At 38.5% G+C, this 18,739-nt stretch overlaps 1 protein-coding gene across 4 annotated transcripts; it reads right to left on the minus strand.

Annotated features, from left to right (window-relative positions):
• Positions 1 to 862: 862 nt before the first annotated feature.
• On the minus strand, positions 863 to 13,231 carry foxn1 (forkhead box N1). 4 transcript variants are annotated; one of them, XM_044120218.1, is made up of 9 exons: positions 13,096 to 13,231; positions 8,186 to 8,327; positions 5,619 to 5,915; positions 5,354 to 5,449; positions 5,146 to 5,276; positions 4,908 to 5,004; positions 2,703 to 2,910; positions 2,132 to 2,587; positions 863 to 1,658 (listed from the first exon to the last, which is right to left on the minus strand). In XM_044120218.1, the coding sequence occupies exons 2-9, from the start codon at positions 8,306 to 8,308 to the stop codon at positions 1,369 to 1,371; spliced, it is 1,698 nt and encodes a 565-aa protein (XP_043976153.1). In that variant the 5' UTR covers positions 8,309 to 8,327; positions 13,096 to 13,231; the 3' UTR covers positions 863 to 1,368. The 4 variants fall into 4 exon arrangements, with proteins under 4 accessions (XP_043976153.1, XP_043976155.1, XP_043976156.1 ...); XM_044120220.1 differs by having other exon boundaries at positions 8,186 to 8,324; positions 13,096 to 13,204; XM_044120221.1 differs by having other exon boundaries at positions 1,346 to 1,572; positions 13,096 to 13,225.
• Positions 13,232 to 18,739: the final 5,508 nt, after the last annotated feature.

The raw sequence follows: 18,739 nt of genomic DNA on the forward strand, positions 1-18,739 counted from the left end.
AATCTAAATACTTATATTTAAGTGAAAACTAAATGGTTTGATAGAAGTACCTTGTTGTATGAAATAAAAACAGCAGAACCACGTGGGGTTGTTGCTGCCATCTACTGTTGAAACAGCGTTACTGTACTGTTTCCATGGCGATCCAACCCACCAGTCAGGGTTTCACAATTACCTGGAGAGCGGTGATGTTTTGACTGCATCATGTTAAAAGTAACATTTAGGGCGCTGATGATTTTGGTGCACGGTTGTTCGTCAGGAGTTAGGCTCGGCTTCCCCTGCTTCTGCTCCAAAATGGTGGTGCACAGACCAAAATTAACAAGGGCATGGATGAGTGAGTTTGCCATGGAAGAACTGTTCTGTAAAAGTGTTCAGTGAACGCACTCCTAAACCTCATACGTTTAAACGTTTAATAACGTGCAAAACCATTTATTTTGCTTAGAACAGGGTGGATCTTCTTTATAAGCCTACAGTGTCTCTGGCTGTTTTAGCAAGTCAGAGCGCGACATATGGATTGTTTAGTCTTTAAATACTTTATCAAATTACTCCTCTAAAAAGAAGCATTTTCACCCTTGTTTTTTTTAGTATCCTTTATGTTTACCTGAAATATCTGTGTACAACAGACATCTTCACCCCACCATCATATAACTTTTTCCTTCTTCGGTTTCTTCTGCTTTTTTTGTTTGTTTATATTATTGGGAAGGTCTACAAATAATGGTACTAAGGCCACCTGGTATGAGGTATGATTTAGCATTTGAGCTGCAGTGCAGCACAGCCCATGGAGGAAAGTGGTTTAGGTTTTGAGTATCAAGTATGAGTACTTGATTCTGAATACATTTAGTGAATGACATCAATGCAAATGGTTGCTCTTTTTTTATATATAATTAAGCTTTGTGAAAACTGAACAACATCTAACATTAATAGGATTAATCAAATGGGATGATGAATGCTAAAAAAAAACATGTTGAGAAGAGTACATGTTTATGTTTTCATTTATGAACTGATAAAAAAAAATCTATATTTTCACTTTAATAATCAAACTAATATATGTTAGGGAATAATTTACGGGCTTGCCTGCAGTTAAAAGTGAAAATGCCAACTAAAGAGGTGAAACCATAACAACAAAATGAAACTCTTTGAATCTTTAAGTGACAGTACAAACGAGATACATCAAAATTGAAACACATTTTGTTCAAAGTAAATAAATAAACAACTTTGCAGACAAATATATGAATCACATTCAATAAAGATACATTGGATATGTCTCAGTTTGACAATGTTTTAAAGCTGATTAAGTTTATAAGCATAAAACGTGAACGCAAGGACAAATGTTTATTAGTTTGCAAAGTCTCAGAGGAAGTGGAGAGCTGTTTATATCAGGGAAATGGAGGTGGTACAGGAGGTCAGATATCCAGCCAAACTCTCCAGTCCTGAATATCCGACAGGATGTAGTCCATTCCAGCAGCTTCTGTCTGCGTCCTCGTCCTCATATGCTGCTTTACTGCGAGGTCCAGGATTCCCCTCGAACGTGGGACTGAAAGCCTGCAGGCAGCTGGTCTGTTGGTGGTGATCCTGCTGGGGAAAGGAGGTGGAGAGGTGTGTGGCCGGACCATGTGGCTCTGACACCACGCTGTCCTTCCTCAACTCCTCCCACAAGTTTCCTGCAGTAGTAATAAAATCAGACATCTGTGACTGATGGAGCTAAATACAGAGCAAAACTGGGAGAAAACTTGTTACAGGCTGAAGAAGACGTTGAACTGGGGTGGATGTTCACCTTCCAGTTGGAGAAAGTCCTAAAATATACAGTTGGCACTAGCATGGGGTGGTCTAATTCAAATGATGTCTTAGAGCGGCCTTGTCAAAGTCCAAATCTAAATCAAATTTAAGTCATATTTAAGTCTAAGTCAAATTTAATTTGAGGCAAGACATAATAATAATAGCTGTTCTTGGCTGTTTGTACAATCTGTTTGAGTTTGAGCTATTCAATCTCTAGACAGCAAAGATGTCCCTGTGGGATCCTTTGTAGAACCAAAGTACTTTGTACAATCTACAATCAACTTATTGTAGATTGTGTTCTTCCCCGCTAAAGTATGTGGTTTGTGACTAAAAGAATTCTGTAATACGACATGCTTACCTTGCAGCTGAAGGTCCGTCAGACTGGGGTTGAGTGTGTCTATGTCATAGCAGGTGTCTCCATCTTGAAGTAACTCTTGCATTCCCCTCAGGTCAACACTGTACTCTCCTGGCAGTCCAACCCTGTAAACAGGTGGCATTTTCCCAGCTGTGGGTGAGTTCAGACATCTAGAGGGTGACGGGATGCCGGCTGCAGCCTGTTGTCCGCAGGGTGAGTACAGGGCGAACGAGTTGCTGGGTTGGAGCGCCGTGTGGGGAAGATAGCTGGGCTGAATCTGAGCATACTCTGATTGTGGAAGGGGTCGACATGCCGGTGGAGGCTGCGTAGGGCTCAGAGGTAGAGGGGTGGGGCTGTACGTGGGGGCCACTCTTTTTAATGTGGTCGTGTTTGTGCTTGGGTAAGGTGGAAAAGGTCTTAGTCTGTCTGGCTTCTCTCCCAACAGACGGTCAAAGTCTTCTGTAGAAGAAGACAGAACAAGACAACTTTAAAAGATGTTGAATTCAAATGAAAACGCTCTGATCTGGTCACATCTATACGCTCAGTTGTCTTCATGACCGTCTCTCTCCCTCACCTGGCTTTGCCATGCTCCTGCGGATAGTCTGGGGGTCTTTGCGGCGCCATTTGTGCAGCTCTTCCTGCATTTTCTCCACCTTGGCAGGATTTAGACCCCAAAGGCAGCCTTTACGAGAAGTGTTGCCGTTTTTGTTCTCCACCTTTTCGAAGCATTTGTTCAGGGAAAGGTTGTGCCTTACCGAGTTTTTCCAACCGTCAGGCGCGTTCTGAACAGAGACAGAGAGGCAATGTGGTAGGAAATCATTATTCTTACACTTCATGATCTTGAACTCGAGGCCTGGAATTTGAAGTGAACCATTAACGATTAGCGGCAACCTTTTGTACTGTTTCTCTTTAGCTGTGGTGAAATTATTAGAAAAGAGAATCCTGCCGATTTCCCTGGATTCAGGGCTGATGACTCACTTTCTGCTTCCTCGCTGCTATACTGTAGCTAAAAGTGCATAAGCTTAAAATGGAGAAAAAAATATGTTCATTTTATGGATTTATATTTGAAGTAAATTAACTTTTACTGGTTTGGAAAAATGATAAAAGCATACTTTTTAGTTACTATTAACAATTCGCCAATAATGCAGGGACATCCATCTCCTCCCTGCAGGGTTAATTTTTGCCCACATCTGCTCTTCTCTTTGATTTGAATCTGCATGCCATAACAAGTGCCTACTGAGCCGAATGTAAGTGAAACATACTTGGCAACATCAAGCATGGTTTTTTTTTTTTCTTTAAAATTTATCCAGTGAACATGGCTTTCACTGAAGTTTCAATGTATTTATCCTCCTGAACCTTCTGACCCCGCAGCTCGGGTTTTAGCCACCTGTTTGGAAATCAGCCATCAGTGCAGAAATTTTAATAAATAGATAATAGTGTGCTTCACTAGATCATAGCCGATGGGCTCAGTAATTGAGTATTAGGCACCTTTTTAATATGTATGGTGGAAAACGTTTGAGCTCTTTCCAGATCCGAGTGTCAACTCATCTGAAAATCGGGGTTTAAACTGAGCTCTGACCCCACAGGTGCCGAATGTGTTTAATATTAATGCAACAGGAAGCAGTTTTAAAATTTACTCACATCTGAATGCTACTTCCTTCACATTAAACCCTGTGGCAGGCATTTACGTGTTATTAGCTTTAGCAGACAAACCTGAGAGAATCCTTCAGAATTAGATAAACCATTAGTGGCAAATTGTGCACAAATGTTCACTTGCATTTGTTTAGACAGTCACCCAGTGTTATAAGTTGATGAGTAAACATTCAATTACCCAACAATTAAATGATTAATAACATCTTCTTTGAGGTAATGTTTTACCGTTTAACTGATCCAAGGAGTTGTTGCACTTACATGAAGTTTTTAAAAAAATTGAGGAGAAAGAAAATCAGTAATCTTCTAATTTTTAAGATTCTCATCTTTTCCATCCATTATTTATTTTGGGGTTTATCCAAACCTTTTGTTTTTGGAATGGTTTTGTGTATTAATAGCACAACATAAAAACGTGTCTCCATTATCTAGGGAAGGACAGACGGATGGAGTGATGGATTCTCTACTAATGCTTCAAATTTTACTGTAACTTTTTTTTCTTCTTGCATCTGACCTCATCTTTGAAATCTTGCTATCAAATGTTCTTCTTTCTTTTCTGTTGAAAAGCAAAGCATGAAGTTGATGTGAACAAACATTTTGGTCAAAAATAGGAGCAAGTCTCTGTGGATTTTAGTTGTTACATATTTATGCAATAAAATAAAACAGAAGCCCAAGTTTTGTGGCGGCTTTCTTGATTCCCCAATCAAATACTGTACTTTCGTTGCACTGCTTGTTCCTGCTTTTTTGCCATTTTTTTTTATTTTTATTTTTTTTTAATATAGGTCCCTACATTATCTGAAAGTAATTTTGTTTAACTGACTATCCCTATCAAGAAATGTGAAGTCAATAATCTTTGACAGTTCACTTATGTGGCAAGTTAGCTAAATGACTCTATTCAAATCCGAGTCGCCGTTTCCAAAACACAAAGAGTAACAACATGCTCACAGCAATAGCAGATTCGTTTAAATAAAATAAACAAATCACTTACTTCCAGAAGTAGCAAAGGGGTAAATTTTCATTAGTGAAAGTCATATGTTGAAAGATGTTGCACATTCACATTGTACATCCCTTGTATTGCCTTAAACTATGAAATGAAATGCAGTGGGCATGCCATGATCAGTGTGTGTAATACCTTAAAATATGGGAAGTGTTCAGTCATGAAGCTGTAGATCTCACTGACCGGCAGACTTCCCGTTTTGCTGTTCTTCAAAGCCATAAAAATCAAGATGCTGCAGCAATTAAAAGGAAACAGGCATTCAAATTACACTTACGTTTGACACAACATAGCATTTATATTTAATACTGCCCAACCACATGCATCTGTGCTTTAGAACTAAATTACCCAGCAGTGAGATGTGATGCTGTGTTACCTGTAGGAGTAAATGGGTTTGGGGAAGAGGGCTTCTGTTGACCTCTCCTGATGTGGCTGAATGGAGAGACTCTGAAGGGGATATTTGGTGCCGTCTGGCTGATCGGCATTAGGAAACGGTTTAGCTGAAACCTGTGGAGCACACACACAACAAACGATGAACCACTGCACCGTGTGCTTTTGTCAAGCGGTCATTTAAAGAGCGCTACCTGCTGCATGGAGCTCATCGAGTCATAGGATGGATAACTTTGAGACAGAGACCCATAAGGTTCCACTGGTACAGCCGGTAGCTCTGGGTACAGATTCTGAAAACATGCAAACATTTTGAGGGAACCATGAGTAACAAAAACTGACAGAAATGTTTCCCCTGTTAAAGTTCATTAAAATGTACTGCAGAATATGCACCTGTTGGTAGTAAAAATCTTTTGACAGATCGATTATTGAACTGACAGACAGTGTGGTAAACTTAGGAACCTGAATGCTGTCGCTGTATTCGCCCCAGGTTGTCTGTACATCTCTGCTGCATGAACCAGAGTCGAGAATGTTCACTTCCTGCAGGCTGCTGAGGGAAGAGGAGCTCTGAAGGAGGCAATCTGAAGCATCCACCGCTCCGTCGCTGAACTGTCGACGGTACGGGTGGAAGCGGTCAGCCGGGGCGCGTTCTGAGCTGATGGTCCCGTCAGCGCTGTGTCTCCTGCTCAGAGGTAAAGTCCTCAGGCCGGAGTGGTCGCTCCCTTGATGGGGGAAGCAAATGTCCTCGCCCTCGTTAATCTGCAGTGTCAAAGAAGACACACGGAACATAATGTACTTGCAACAGTCTACACCCAGATTTCAGAGACTTTTTTTTTTTTTTCAGTTTTATTTATGAGCTAAACAGCAAAAGCAATTCCAAGAGACCTCCTGAGAATTCCCTGAAACAAATCCAGGAATTTTCTTCTCCACATGCACATAAATCAAAGAGAACAGGCTGAACATACTAACCTTCGGTTTGCCTTCAAGGAATCATTACCTCCACATTGACAACTGTACAATCTCGGTTTGGAAACTTCTGATAAGACAAGCTAGGCAGAAACTCAGAAACAACTTGACCTTCCATGAGTGCAATATTTTCCAGGAGTCTTCTGCATATTCAATCAATGTCAAATATTAATGTGATGGGATTTTACTATTAACACTATTGCTATGCCCCAGATTTTGTGTACAAAATGCAGATTGTAGGATCCTATGTATGAACATATAATCATTTAAGGGCAATTTTATCCAAAATAAAAAGACGGAGCTTCTTGGGTTTTGGTTCTAGTTCAGTGCACCTTTATTTTCTGCATTGCTCCAGTTAATCTCTGACTTTTCCCAGTACATCAAAAGATTAAGTTACTGAACAAAACCAGAACAATGAAAATCCAAATAGCAAAACTAGCATAGCAACAAAGAGCTCATCCCAAAATGCTCCTGTCCAACCAAAGACTTGATTCAAAGATTTTAAACAAAATATAATCCATATAAATTAGTCAGGGTTGTAAAAAACAGTCTGTAGAAACCTAATAAGGGTTCTGTAGTTGTTACAGTAGTAACAAGTGCAACAGTCATTGGATTTTGAAGTTTGAGTTTCAGTAAAACTCGAAACTCTCACTCTCCAAATCAGTTTTCAGTGATGAAACTTTGCAAGTTTTCCAAACTGAAAGCTTAAATTTTTCAAAAAAGCTTTTAATAACCATGGCGCATCCAGTTTTGTGCGTGTGTGTGTGTGTGTGTCTTTTTCAATTCCTCTCAAGAATCATGTAAAACAGTAACAAAAGTGTATATTAATACAAATAAAAATATATCTATAGCTTTGGTGTAATATTTTTGTTAGAATAATAAAATAGAGAATGCTTCAGGACCAATATCTGTTTACATGACACACAAAGGCATATTAGGTCACTCATGAGGACGAGGAATCAGTGAGAACTGATATTGCTGTCACAAAGGAGTGTCGCGTTTCCAAGGGGAATATTTTAACCACTACCTGAATTAAATAACAGATGGTGGAGGAGCTGAAATGTGGGTTGGCAGTGGTTTTTACATGAATGGTGCCCTGTGCGAGCCCCTCCATCTGCACACCCATTCAACTTTGTTGGACCAAGATATATAGGATGATATATAGGTGGAGATATGTCGAAATTAATATAAAAAAACACATGTACGAACAGAAATGAAACAAAATTTATGATAAATTCTAGCTTAGTTCATCTCAAACTGTTTGAAAGACTATTGAGTGAGGAATGATCCAGATCAGATTTTTCCAGTTCAAGTACTTTTTGAATCATCAAATGGAAACGAGATTAGGCCCAAAACAAGGAAATCATCCTTAAACTTGGACAAATCAAATGACGTGAATTAGATTCCAACCTCAGCATCATTAGCTGCTGCCAGAGGTGAAAAAGTAGCAATAGTTTCTCACAACAAAGGCAGACAAAACCTTCCTGATAGTCAAATAGAAAACTTGTTGAAATAAAACGTGACAGGGTTTTGTTTTGTTTTCTGATAGGCCTAGGTTGTGCCTCCCTGGGCGTTGAGCCACATTGCTGACTTTAAGAAATACCAATGAACAAATGTGTGGGTAGCCCCAGAAGATAAGTTTCAGCTTTGCTATTGCAGATCATCAACAACACAGGGAATTTGTACAAGTGGTTGCAGCAGAAAGCCATCTCACAGCCACAAAATATTTACAAGAAACATTACATTTATTTAAAGCCAATTTAATTATCCCAATAATACAAAGGACACATTTCCTTACATGCCAAGAAAGATTACCAAATTGGTTGTTTGGCCATGTCAGATAAATCGTAAAATCCCATCACTATTGTTAATAACAGCTTTTGGCTTACATTCATTTTTTTTTGTTTTTTTTTTGTTTTTGTTTTCCAAACTGAGACCATTTTGACAGCTGCCTAAACCAGGTGACTCATAACTACTCCAATTAATACATCTAGAAATGTTCTTTCTTAAAGCAAACCCTAATTTAAAAAAAAAAAAAAAAAAAAAACATGGGAGCTACAAACCTGGCGGGTCGCCATCTGCTGGCAGGTTGTCCTACAGGGTTCACAGGTGTGCAGGCCGACCTCAAGAGTTAAGGCTTGAGACCTGCTGCTGTTCTGGAAGGAAAACTTTGGGGAGTTTGACATCCTGCTGTGAAATGTGCTGCTGTGGAGACAAAAGAAGGCAAAAGTAACAGCTTGATTAAGCGTAAAGATGACAAACTATTGCCTCATTTCATCTCATCGCTGAAATGGAGGATTCTCAGCAATGCAGAATTGTTTCGTGTGTGTTGTTGTTGTTTTGCAAAATTGCTTTAATTCACCCATATGGATGGTTTTCAAGTATTAACTTCAATCATCATATCATAACATTTCGATTGGAAAAATGGCCATATTTTTGGACTATGCCAATGAAGCACTCGTTTTGCTGTTTTCAGTAATTCAGAGATAAACTTTTTTAGTCTTCTAACCTTCTTGGTTTAGTCTGTTTGAGCTTAGGGTTATAAACTGACCTTGTGCTCAGATCAAAAATTAAGGTTCAATCAACTGGAGGAAGTTGTCCAGATCAGGAGGCAGACCTTCATTTGGTCGTCATGTTTCACCGAGGATGATGTCTCTTTTCTCTTTTCTGAAATGCTGAATAAATGAAGTCAGGCTTCTTTCAAAAAGTTCAACGTTTGTCTCATCAGTCTACAGAACATTTCCCTAAAAGTTTTGGGACTCATCAACATGTTTCCTGACAAATGTCACAAGGTTTTTATTTCTATTATTATTATTATTATTATTATTATTATTATTATTATTATTATTATTATTATTATTATTATTATTATTATTATTATTGTTGTTGTTGTTGTTGTTGTTGTTGTTGTTGTTATTATTATTATTATTATTTTTATTACTATTATTATTATTTTCTTGTTCAGCAGTGGTTTTGGCGTTGGACCCAAAGTGAGCGACTCATGTAACAAGTCCTGGCCCATTTGTCACGTCTTCCCCATCGCTCACAACTCACTTTACTGCCATCTCAGTGTTGGCTGTAATAACTTTAAAGCTTTCATAACGTTAAAGGCCACTGCTGCCAAAGAATTAATAAACAAACAAGCATTTAAGTAGGGAAAAAAGAAGACATCTGTAAGTACGCAAACACTTTTTTATGATCTTAAACATCCATGGTGCAATTAGCACTCAGCAGGAAGCGATCTGTGTTTTAAGAAGGTACCTGAGTCCACTGTTCCTGTGAGATTGTATCTCCTGAGTCATTACCCTGCTTTAAACCTGTCAGACACAATCCTGCTGTCAACATGACCTCAGAAGTGGCTACACTCATTTTCAGAGATAATACATCACACAGTGATCGTACATGTGTCAGGGATTCATCCGCCGGAGTGAGAAGAAGTGTAAAATGATCCCAACAGAGGCGCGCGACACGTGGGCCCCATTTCCAGTAAAGGTAACCTCAAACCCGCCCGGGACCAAGCTCATTAAAAGTGCCAGCAAACCATGATGGCTGTTAGGTCACGTAAAGCTGCACAGTGCTGAGGCAGACAAGGTGCACAGAGTGTTGAAGAAGAGGAAAGTAGCAAATGAACGTTCCCTCCGCTTGAATCAAAGGAGGCTTAAATGTCAAGGAGAAAGTTGAGCAATTGTCTCTTTCATCACCGTGGCAACAAATCCTGTCATCTGTTTGATGAACAGGCTGCCACCGACCAGAGCCAGCATGCTCTCAGATACAGACAGGGAACTTAAGCTTTAGTGATGAGATTTAATGTTCCAAAAAAAACAACAAACTGATCGCTTTTAATCATGAATGAAAGCAACATTTAATTTGTCTGTGTTTCGAACTCAGCACTAAGCCGGTAGGAATGCTGGAGCATTGCTGAGGATCCATCATGTCAGGAGCAGCAGTGATTTATTGTCACAGAATAACTTTAACCAACTCTTGACGTGAGCAGTGTGTTTTAGTACCATTTCTTTTTCATAACCAGAAGAATGTTTAAAATTGAAAACGTTACGGTCTCTGAATGTAATTTGATAAAGTAGCAAGACAAGCAAATGCATGCATGCAGTTAACTATCAACACTGATAGATTTGTTGTTTTTTTTCTGTAGCCTATGGCTAGTCTAAGCTTGTAAAACACAAGTTTATCACATATTAAGAGGATTTACATAACCTCCTACTCATTAATGGTTTAGTCAAACTTAAATTTACTCATCTTCTTTTATTTTTATAACCATTTGTCTGATTGATGCTAAAAGAAGCAGAATTTACCTAAAACATGACAATAGTCCAAAAAAAATACCATCAAAGTTGGCCTGTGAAGAAATGCCAAATCTTCATGTTGTGGAGATGCTGGAGGCGTACTGTTCTGAATCAGGCTGTACTAGCAAGTCCTCTCACACATCTCACAGAAATAAAAAATAATAATAATAATAATAATAATAATAATAATAATAAATATAGAGATAGCATTTCTTAATAGAGAACTAAATAGTTTTTGGCTTCTAATTCTTTAGGACTTTAACTTAAATCTGCTACTTGTCAGGCGAGTTGTTCAGTAAGTCTCCTTTGCTGCCATGTGTGAGTGAGAACATTAACTTTTTCTCCATTCATCACTATCATATTTCTTGTGCAGCACAAATACCAAAGTCAAACTTCCTAATCCTAGGTGCCTGTGTCAATGAGCAGCACTTGTCAACTGTGCCTGCCGGGTTGAAGGTTTACAAAGCTTCCTAGAGGGAACTTAAAACGTTTTTGCTACTATTTTGATAACAATATTATCTTCAGCAGTGGAACTGTGAGCTTCACAATCAGAAGCATCTGGACTTGATAATGGTGAGCTTGTAGATGTGAAATATTCTGTTACAATCACGCTTTTGGGCAATTTCAAAAATGGGCATTTAGCCTGCTGTTTGTTCATTGTGCAGATGTTTCGTTCAAACTTGAAATTGACAAATATTACTAACTGTCTCTAACATGGATTAATAGTGGCAAGCCGTATTTTTAGATTCTTTCACCTGCTGAGTGGCATCAAGAAATCACTGAAATAGAACTGGTCTGACAACACGAAGTAGACAACAGTCCTATTAACCTGTTAATGTATTTTAAAGCAACCTTAAAGCAGCTGACAGATGTCGATGACTTTCCCCTCTATAAACTGGATCTTATTGTGTTGTTTTGTAAGATGATGGATTTCAGTCGTTAATGTTTTACATTTCTAAAAAACAAATTATGTCCAACATAAAGAAACCTTGTGGCAAGATTGTTTTTGCAGTGTGATTGATAACATTTCTACATTCAGCAAATGTAAAACCAGAACTTTCTGTTCAATTCTTATCAGTTATTAATATTTGATTTATAAACATTTCAATATTTGTAAAATTTTCTGAACATTGATTTCACCAAAGGTAAAAGGCAATTTTATTTATATAGCACATTTTCAGCAGCAGTGGCAATTCAAAGTACTTTGCAGGATTTAAAAGAAACAAAATAACAAACCAAAGGAAAAACGTAAAGAAGAAAACAATCTAATAATGTTGATAAACTAAATACTCCTGTTCAGGGTTGCTAGATAAGTATAAGTATCTAATTCCTTTTCTTGGTTGGAAGAATAGGAGTCTAAAAAGTAATTGCTGAAGAAGTTTTTCTGGATTCTAAGTTTGTTCTAATCCCTAACAACCTAGCCTAATTAATTTATTTGTATTGTTTTATATTTAATTCTATAATACAGAATTAAATGCATGGATATTAATCTATCCATCAATTCTCTATATTGGGATGTTGGTCAATCTCCAGTGGTCATTAGGCAAGAGACAGGGAACACGCTGGACATCATTGCCAGTCCATCACAAGACAACATAGGACAAACAAGCATGTGTATATACACACACACACACACGCCCACACACACACATATGCACACGCATACAAGGGCCATTTAGAGAGACCAAATAACTTTGCAGTTGTGATTTTGGACAGTGGGAGGAAGCCAGAGTACCCAGAGAGACTCACACATGCACAGGGAGACCAATGCAGCGAGATCCCAGACTGCACCAAATTATTCCAAATTGGTCTTTCTTTTCTGCAGACTCTGCTGAAAGTCAGGTGTAATTTCAACCTGTAAGTTCAGTTCTTTTATTATCTGTGATTATCTATGTGATCTTCCGTGTTGTTCTGCAGTTTGAAATCTGTGCCAAAGCCTTTTTATGTACAGTTAAAATAAATCAGCACTCACTCAACACAGCTGTTTCATTTTGTCTTGTCTTCTATTATCTATGTCTTTTTAAATAATTAAAGTCTACTTCTTGTTCGGATCAAGAGAGATTATGTTCACTGTTTATAGTTACACATAGAAAGCCAGACCTAGAAGCTACAAGTGAATGAGTCATCTGTTGGGGGGAAAAGAGCAATGTGAATGAGCTGATCCTGCTTAGATTCAGTGTTTTGTGTTGAATGTAGAAAAAAATAAAAATAAATAAGAATCACAGGAAAATCAGAGAGAGCAGAACAAACTGGATGACTAACAGAAACAGAAATGAAAATTCAACTTTGGACATATTTATCCATAGGTTTGAAAGTCGTCAGTAAAATCTGCAAAAGTGCACAGAGGTGCTGAGAGAACGCGTCATCAACGCAGCTGTCAGAATCAGTGGAGGCATCAGCACATTTGCTCTCCGTCACCACTACAAGCTTCACACAAATATTTATCTAAAAATAAGTGCTTTATTCACCTTGCCAGTAGGAGACATGAATTGCTGCTAATGTTCAGCACTGACCAAAGAGATAAAAACATACGTGAATTTGTGTTGACACAAACCTGTCATTTAAAGTTCCTCAATGTAAGACATTCGCTGCTCACAGCGGCTACATTAAAAACAATGCAGTACTGTGTCAGCAAAGTAAGAAAACACGCTTTAAAAGTCACATTAACTCACCTAACTTGTGAATTCAACAGCTGCTCTGTGTCCCTGTTCTTATTTTGCGTCAGATTTTTTCTAGCAGACCTGTAGTCTTTGCTGAGTTCATTTTCCTTCTGGATCTGCGCTCCTCAAAGCCTTCACCCTGACACTGAGCAACTTTGATCAGATTGACTGACTAAATGTGTATGGAAATAGTTGATGGGTTGGTTTCAGTTTTTGGCAGCTCATAATATCATCCTCTAGCTGTGTGTGTGTGCGTGCGTGGGGGCGTGCACGTTGGCGTGTGTGAGTGTGTGTGTTTCTGGCACTCGCCCAGGCTAGTCCAGCCATAAGATATACAAAAGGAAAAACCTGTTGCAACAGGTTCCCAAAGATCTCCAGGTTCAGCCACTGGCAGCTCCCAGCGCTCTTTTCCTCCCCTTCATCAGTCTTTCTTCACACTGAATGGTTACCTGTCTGAAACGGGACACAAGATACACCAGCGATCATAGCCACTGGCATAGAGCGGGCGCCTTGCCCTGCTTTCCGAGCATGCCTATGGCACAGGCTGACATAAATGTGATCTGGTTTCACATTACTGTTGAGTATTCAAATGAACACGCACAGAAAAACCACCAGCAAGATCATTTGGGGACTCAAAGGGTGAAGGAGTACATGCAAAACTCCAGGTGCAGCACTAGAAAGAAATCGGCGTGAAACAGATAAAGTCAGTCTGCGTGCTTTAGTTTTCATGTTTTGCAGAAAGTGTGGCTGCTGGTCATTCCACCTCTTCATCATGTCATACTTTTACCTTTTGGTCACAGTGCTGCCAACCCCTGGGGGACGTTTTGCAATAACCATAGATTAGTTTGGATCCACTTGAGGGGTGTCTTAAAGTTCTTGTTTTGTCTGATCTAGGTTTTGTTCTAACCATGGACTAATTTGTACCTGTCAGGGAGGGGCCTCTTCCCACCTGTCTTAAACCGCAGATGGTTTGAAATACGTGTCATTTCACACTGGACTGATTCAGACATAAAACAGTACAGTTTACCACAGGATCTACATCCGGCTCCACATCTGACCTGGAGCCAGATGCGGAGTATATCTCCGTCAAATATTGAGATACTGACCGTGCGGAACTTTGCTTAAACTTGAACTGTACACTGAACTTCAGGAGTAGAAAAGGTAGAGAATAATTTGAGGCAGCGAACAGAGCTGTGCCGCAACAGGTAGATTCTTATCCTATCCTCCAAATGAACCAGGAATTTCAGCAGCTCATAGCTATACCTTAAACAAACCTCATCTTGACTCAAGAGGGTGAGGCAGAATGACAGAGAGAGACAGGGGATTAATTTCAGATGGAATAAACTCTTGTGTTACAGTGCAAACCCTCTTCAGAGCAAAGCTGCAGCCGACAGCTCGTTCTGCCAAGGTAGCAGTTCTTGAGTAGGGTGTGAAGCACAAAGCGATTATCAGTCCAAATTTTACTGTCCTATGACAGGTCATTTCATTCTCAAACTTATATAATGTTTGTGTTTTGTTTTTCAAAAACTGACACACGATGAAACTATCAGATTTGTTAAAGCAGCTCGACAGGTTAATACTGTTAAGAAACCTGTAACAGATCAAACACTTGGACTTAATCACAGTCACAGTTTCATTCCTATCTGTGGGCGGGATTTATTTTCTGTTGCATGCAAATCATCATCGTGTCAACTAAGTGGAACTTTAACCTGTTTGCTCCACACGTGGAAAATAGGAGTGACAGGCACTGGTTTGGTGTTTTCTGCACCCTGGGCACCCAGGGCACCCAGTGAACTATTAGTGAAGATGGGAACATTTGCATGCTCTAACTGGCCTTCAGCGACTGCACTGGACAGAGAGAATAGAACGGTGGGAATGTGAGATTAAGCCCAAGATTATTCATATCTCTGGCAAAATATATTAAAAGGTGTCTCTTCAAAGAAATCGAAACTATTATGAATCAAAACTACTATTACATAAAGCTAATAACTACATGTTGTCTGCACTTCATTGAAAACTGGCTTATTGGAAATAATAATAATAAAAACAATAGCTGGGAACAGTTTTATTGGCATTACAACACTCAAACTCTTCTTATAATTAATTGTTGACCAGTTTTTTGGGATTATTTTCTACCTTTCAAGTCAGGACTCCGGCTAAGCCTCTCCAAACTTTAATGTCGCTTCCAGTAAGAAGAAACGTGTTAGTTGAATTGTCATTATTTAGATAGCTTCAGAGCTTCAGAGCTCAATCAAAATTTATGGCGACCAGATGATGAGTCGACATTTTATAACAGTTTCATGTTTCATTGTGCATATGGTGCAGAAAGTAGTTGTTTTGGGGAGGTTTTAAATGCTTACAAAACTAGAAAGATACCAGTGAGTTTCAAGCCTACTCCACACATATTCGGGGAAACTGAAGTTTGGGGTCCCACATGTTACAGCGTGTAACAAATAATGTGCCAAAATATCCACATATTTGGTGGCATATTTAATTCCCAACAGGAAGTCCTTGTTGTTTTGAAGGATTCTGATTGGCTGACAAAAGTTTTAGCATCGTGCAACACTGACCCCAACGCTCAGGTGTATTTATGTGGATGAATACTTTCCAAAACTGATCCTGTGTGTACGATATTATTGGGGGGGTTGCTGGAGGGTGCGGGGTTTAAAAAATAGGATGGAGATATCTGTTTTAAGAAAAACGTAAATGTAGTGTTGTGTTATTTATGAACCAATCTAGCAAGTACATTTGACACTATTTTATCTGAATTTCTTTCTTAATAAAGAAACTATTAAGAAAGAGGATTTGATAAAGCGAGAAAACTGAAAGATGTGTTTTATACAGGACAGTGTCCCATAATCTCAAACTGAAAGACTAACAAATATTATCTCCATTCACTTACACTGACTGGAATAAATACTTAAATGTTTTGTTTGTACGTTTTAAATAACAATATATTTGTGTAAACTACAATCTGGATATAAAACTTTATGTGCTCAAAATAAGAAAAATATATATTGTTTACTCAAAATATGGAATGTTTTTTTTTGCTTTGTTTTGTTTTTAAAAAGCAATGTTTTAAGCAAACTAAAAGTTAATGAACATGCAACAGAAACTTGAACCAACATCGTTCTAGCTGTTAAACCCTTTTCATCATAAACCCTGCCTTAAAAAATGTTTTTTATTACCTGATGTCTGATCTGTCACCATGCTTATAAAGAGATACTTAGATACAAAATTCAACAAGATTGTATATACATAAAAAAAAACATTCATCACAACACGTTTTGTTTTTATTACCTTCATAACTGTGATGATTCTGAACCTATAAAATTTTACATTCAAATCAAAAGGTTGCTTCAACAGCTCAAAATAAAAGTCAGATTAATCACCGTAAACATTCTGGAACAGTAATTTATGAATGTCCAAAGAAAATATTCAGATATCCTGAGGCAATGAGCTCCATCACAGAATACTTGACTCTTTTTGGCTCGAGGTGAGGTTACATAAAGCTAATAATTACTTTTCCTGTCCCAAGGATATTTCAAATAAAAATGTGCAGCTGTCTCCTCTGATGACGGCTCTTAAGATGGTATATTACCGTTTAATGAAGAAACATTGAAATGAAAAGCAGAGCTGTGCGGGAAAACTGCACATCATTTTAACATCCCTGGTATGGGTTTGGGCTTGGCTAACAGAAAAGCAGATCGCAATGTTACGTAATGTTTATGCAAAAAAAGAAACATCAAATCATAAATATCCTACCTCTGATAGCAACCATCCAACGTGCTTTTGTGAATTTCCATAAGTGCAAAAGAGATATTCCTGCAAGCAGTGCTCCCTGGGATTAAAGGAAAATGGTTTGGATTTCATAACTACTTATACTTTTGACCTCTTTGCCCTGCGGTTCCAGATTTTAATTTTTTTTTTTTTCTAATCACGTTTTTGCTCCAGGCATCAATGTAAAGAAGAGATATTGCCCTTGGTTAGGTACCTGAGTGAAACATTTAAATCACAGATTTAAGCTGCTGCTGGTTTAGATTTTGCCCTTCTTGACCTTTTCAGGGGGAAGGTCTTCTGTCTCTACGGTCGAGGGACGAATGTTTCTAATCCTATCGATGACAATGAGATTTCAGCTGAGCTGTAAAATGAACTGGGAGGCCTTTAACTTGCTGTCTCTCTATAGATACAGGACACATTTACTGGTATCCTCCATTAAAATGTGTTAAACAACCTTAAAATAAATGAATCTTTCATTGTGGGAGTGTAACTCATATTGAAAACTTTAATCCAACTTTAAATGTGAACTATTAAGTTAAAAAAAAATACAGTTTTACCCTTTTGCCACAATAACAGAATGCGTCTTATTCTCTAGTTTTTAGTAAGTTTGAACATACAGATAGAGAACAATCAGTGGCCACTTTTCTGTGCACAGTCTCTTTGGATGATCCTGGATCCTCTATAAGTGGCGTTTGCTTTCATAATCCCTTGTTTACATATCATGTAGGGTTTAAACAAAGTAAATCCAAAACAGAAATGACGTGTTTGTCCACAAAAGCATTAACTTCTGATCCGCTGTGTGGACTGGCTGGTGGATGATTTCACTAAATGAATGGAAATTGATTTAGTCAAAAGCGTGAGCAAGCAGCTCAGCACGGTTCCATTCAACTCCATCCGCGACGAAGCAGGAGAGTGTTGTTGATAAGAAAGATTTGTTCTGGTGCTCTAGGATACACCAGGCTGTGCTGACTGGCGCAGACAAGGGAGCTTTGGATTAACGCACAAAGCCATCCATTGGGCCAGGCCTCCTGCGGTGAAATCCTGTAAAGATTTCCTGGTCTTTGTCCGGTTGCAACCAATGACACGCAGTGGGTCCTAAAGATGTACGCCCTCTTTTACAGAGACAGATTTAGAGGAAGCAAAAGTACAAAATGAAAAACAATTTAAACTCTTTCCATCTTTAATGTGACACATTTTATCTGAAATGCAAATAAATTTGTCAGAGGAGACAAAAAAAAGAAAATCTAATTGCAAAAGCACATACACCATAAAGGTTATACTTTGATGCAGCTCCTTTCTATTTCTATTCGGCACTTGAGTTCACTCCAGCCATCAGTTAAAGTGAACCTGATCAATCTGACGTAATGTTCAGCTGACAAGTAAGATTTTTCTGACATTTTGTTTCATTTAGACTTTGACTAAAGTTTGCAGAGAGGATAAAGAATCCTACTCTAGGTATCAAAAATATCAGTCATGCGAAGGGTTTATGTGATGGTGTGCGTTGTAAACAAGCAGAGTCACAGGAATTATTAGAAGAATTTTATTTTAATCCAGAAAGTTAGATCCACAAAAGAATAAGTGCTGAACATCAGCTTCAATGGAGCCAAAAGCAGGACAGATGCTGGTTTCAGCTGCCCTCACCAACAACTTTTGCAAATTGGAAAACAAACACAAGAATCTGAATAATATTTTAAGGTGTTATTTTAAAACACACAACAAAAACGCTAGTTTTCCTTCACGTCTATGAATCCTCTCTGTCTCCATAGGGAAAGGGCAAGATGAATACAGTGAGACAAATGAACGTTGGCTCCTTGAAGTCTGCGCCTCACTGTTTAAAGTGTGTTAATCATTATGTCATTATTCTGTGTACAAAACA

The sequence above is a fragment of the Gambusia affinis genome, linkage group LG06 (assembly GCF_019740435.1).
Source record: "Gambusia affinis linkage group LG06, SWU_Gaff_1.0, whole genome shotgun sequence".
NCBI lineage: Eukaryota > Metazoa > Chordata > Actinopteri > Cyprinodontiformes > Poeciliidae > Gambusia > Gambusia affinis.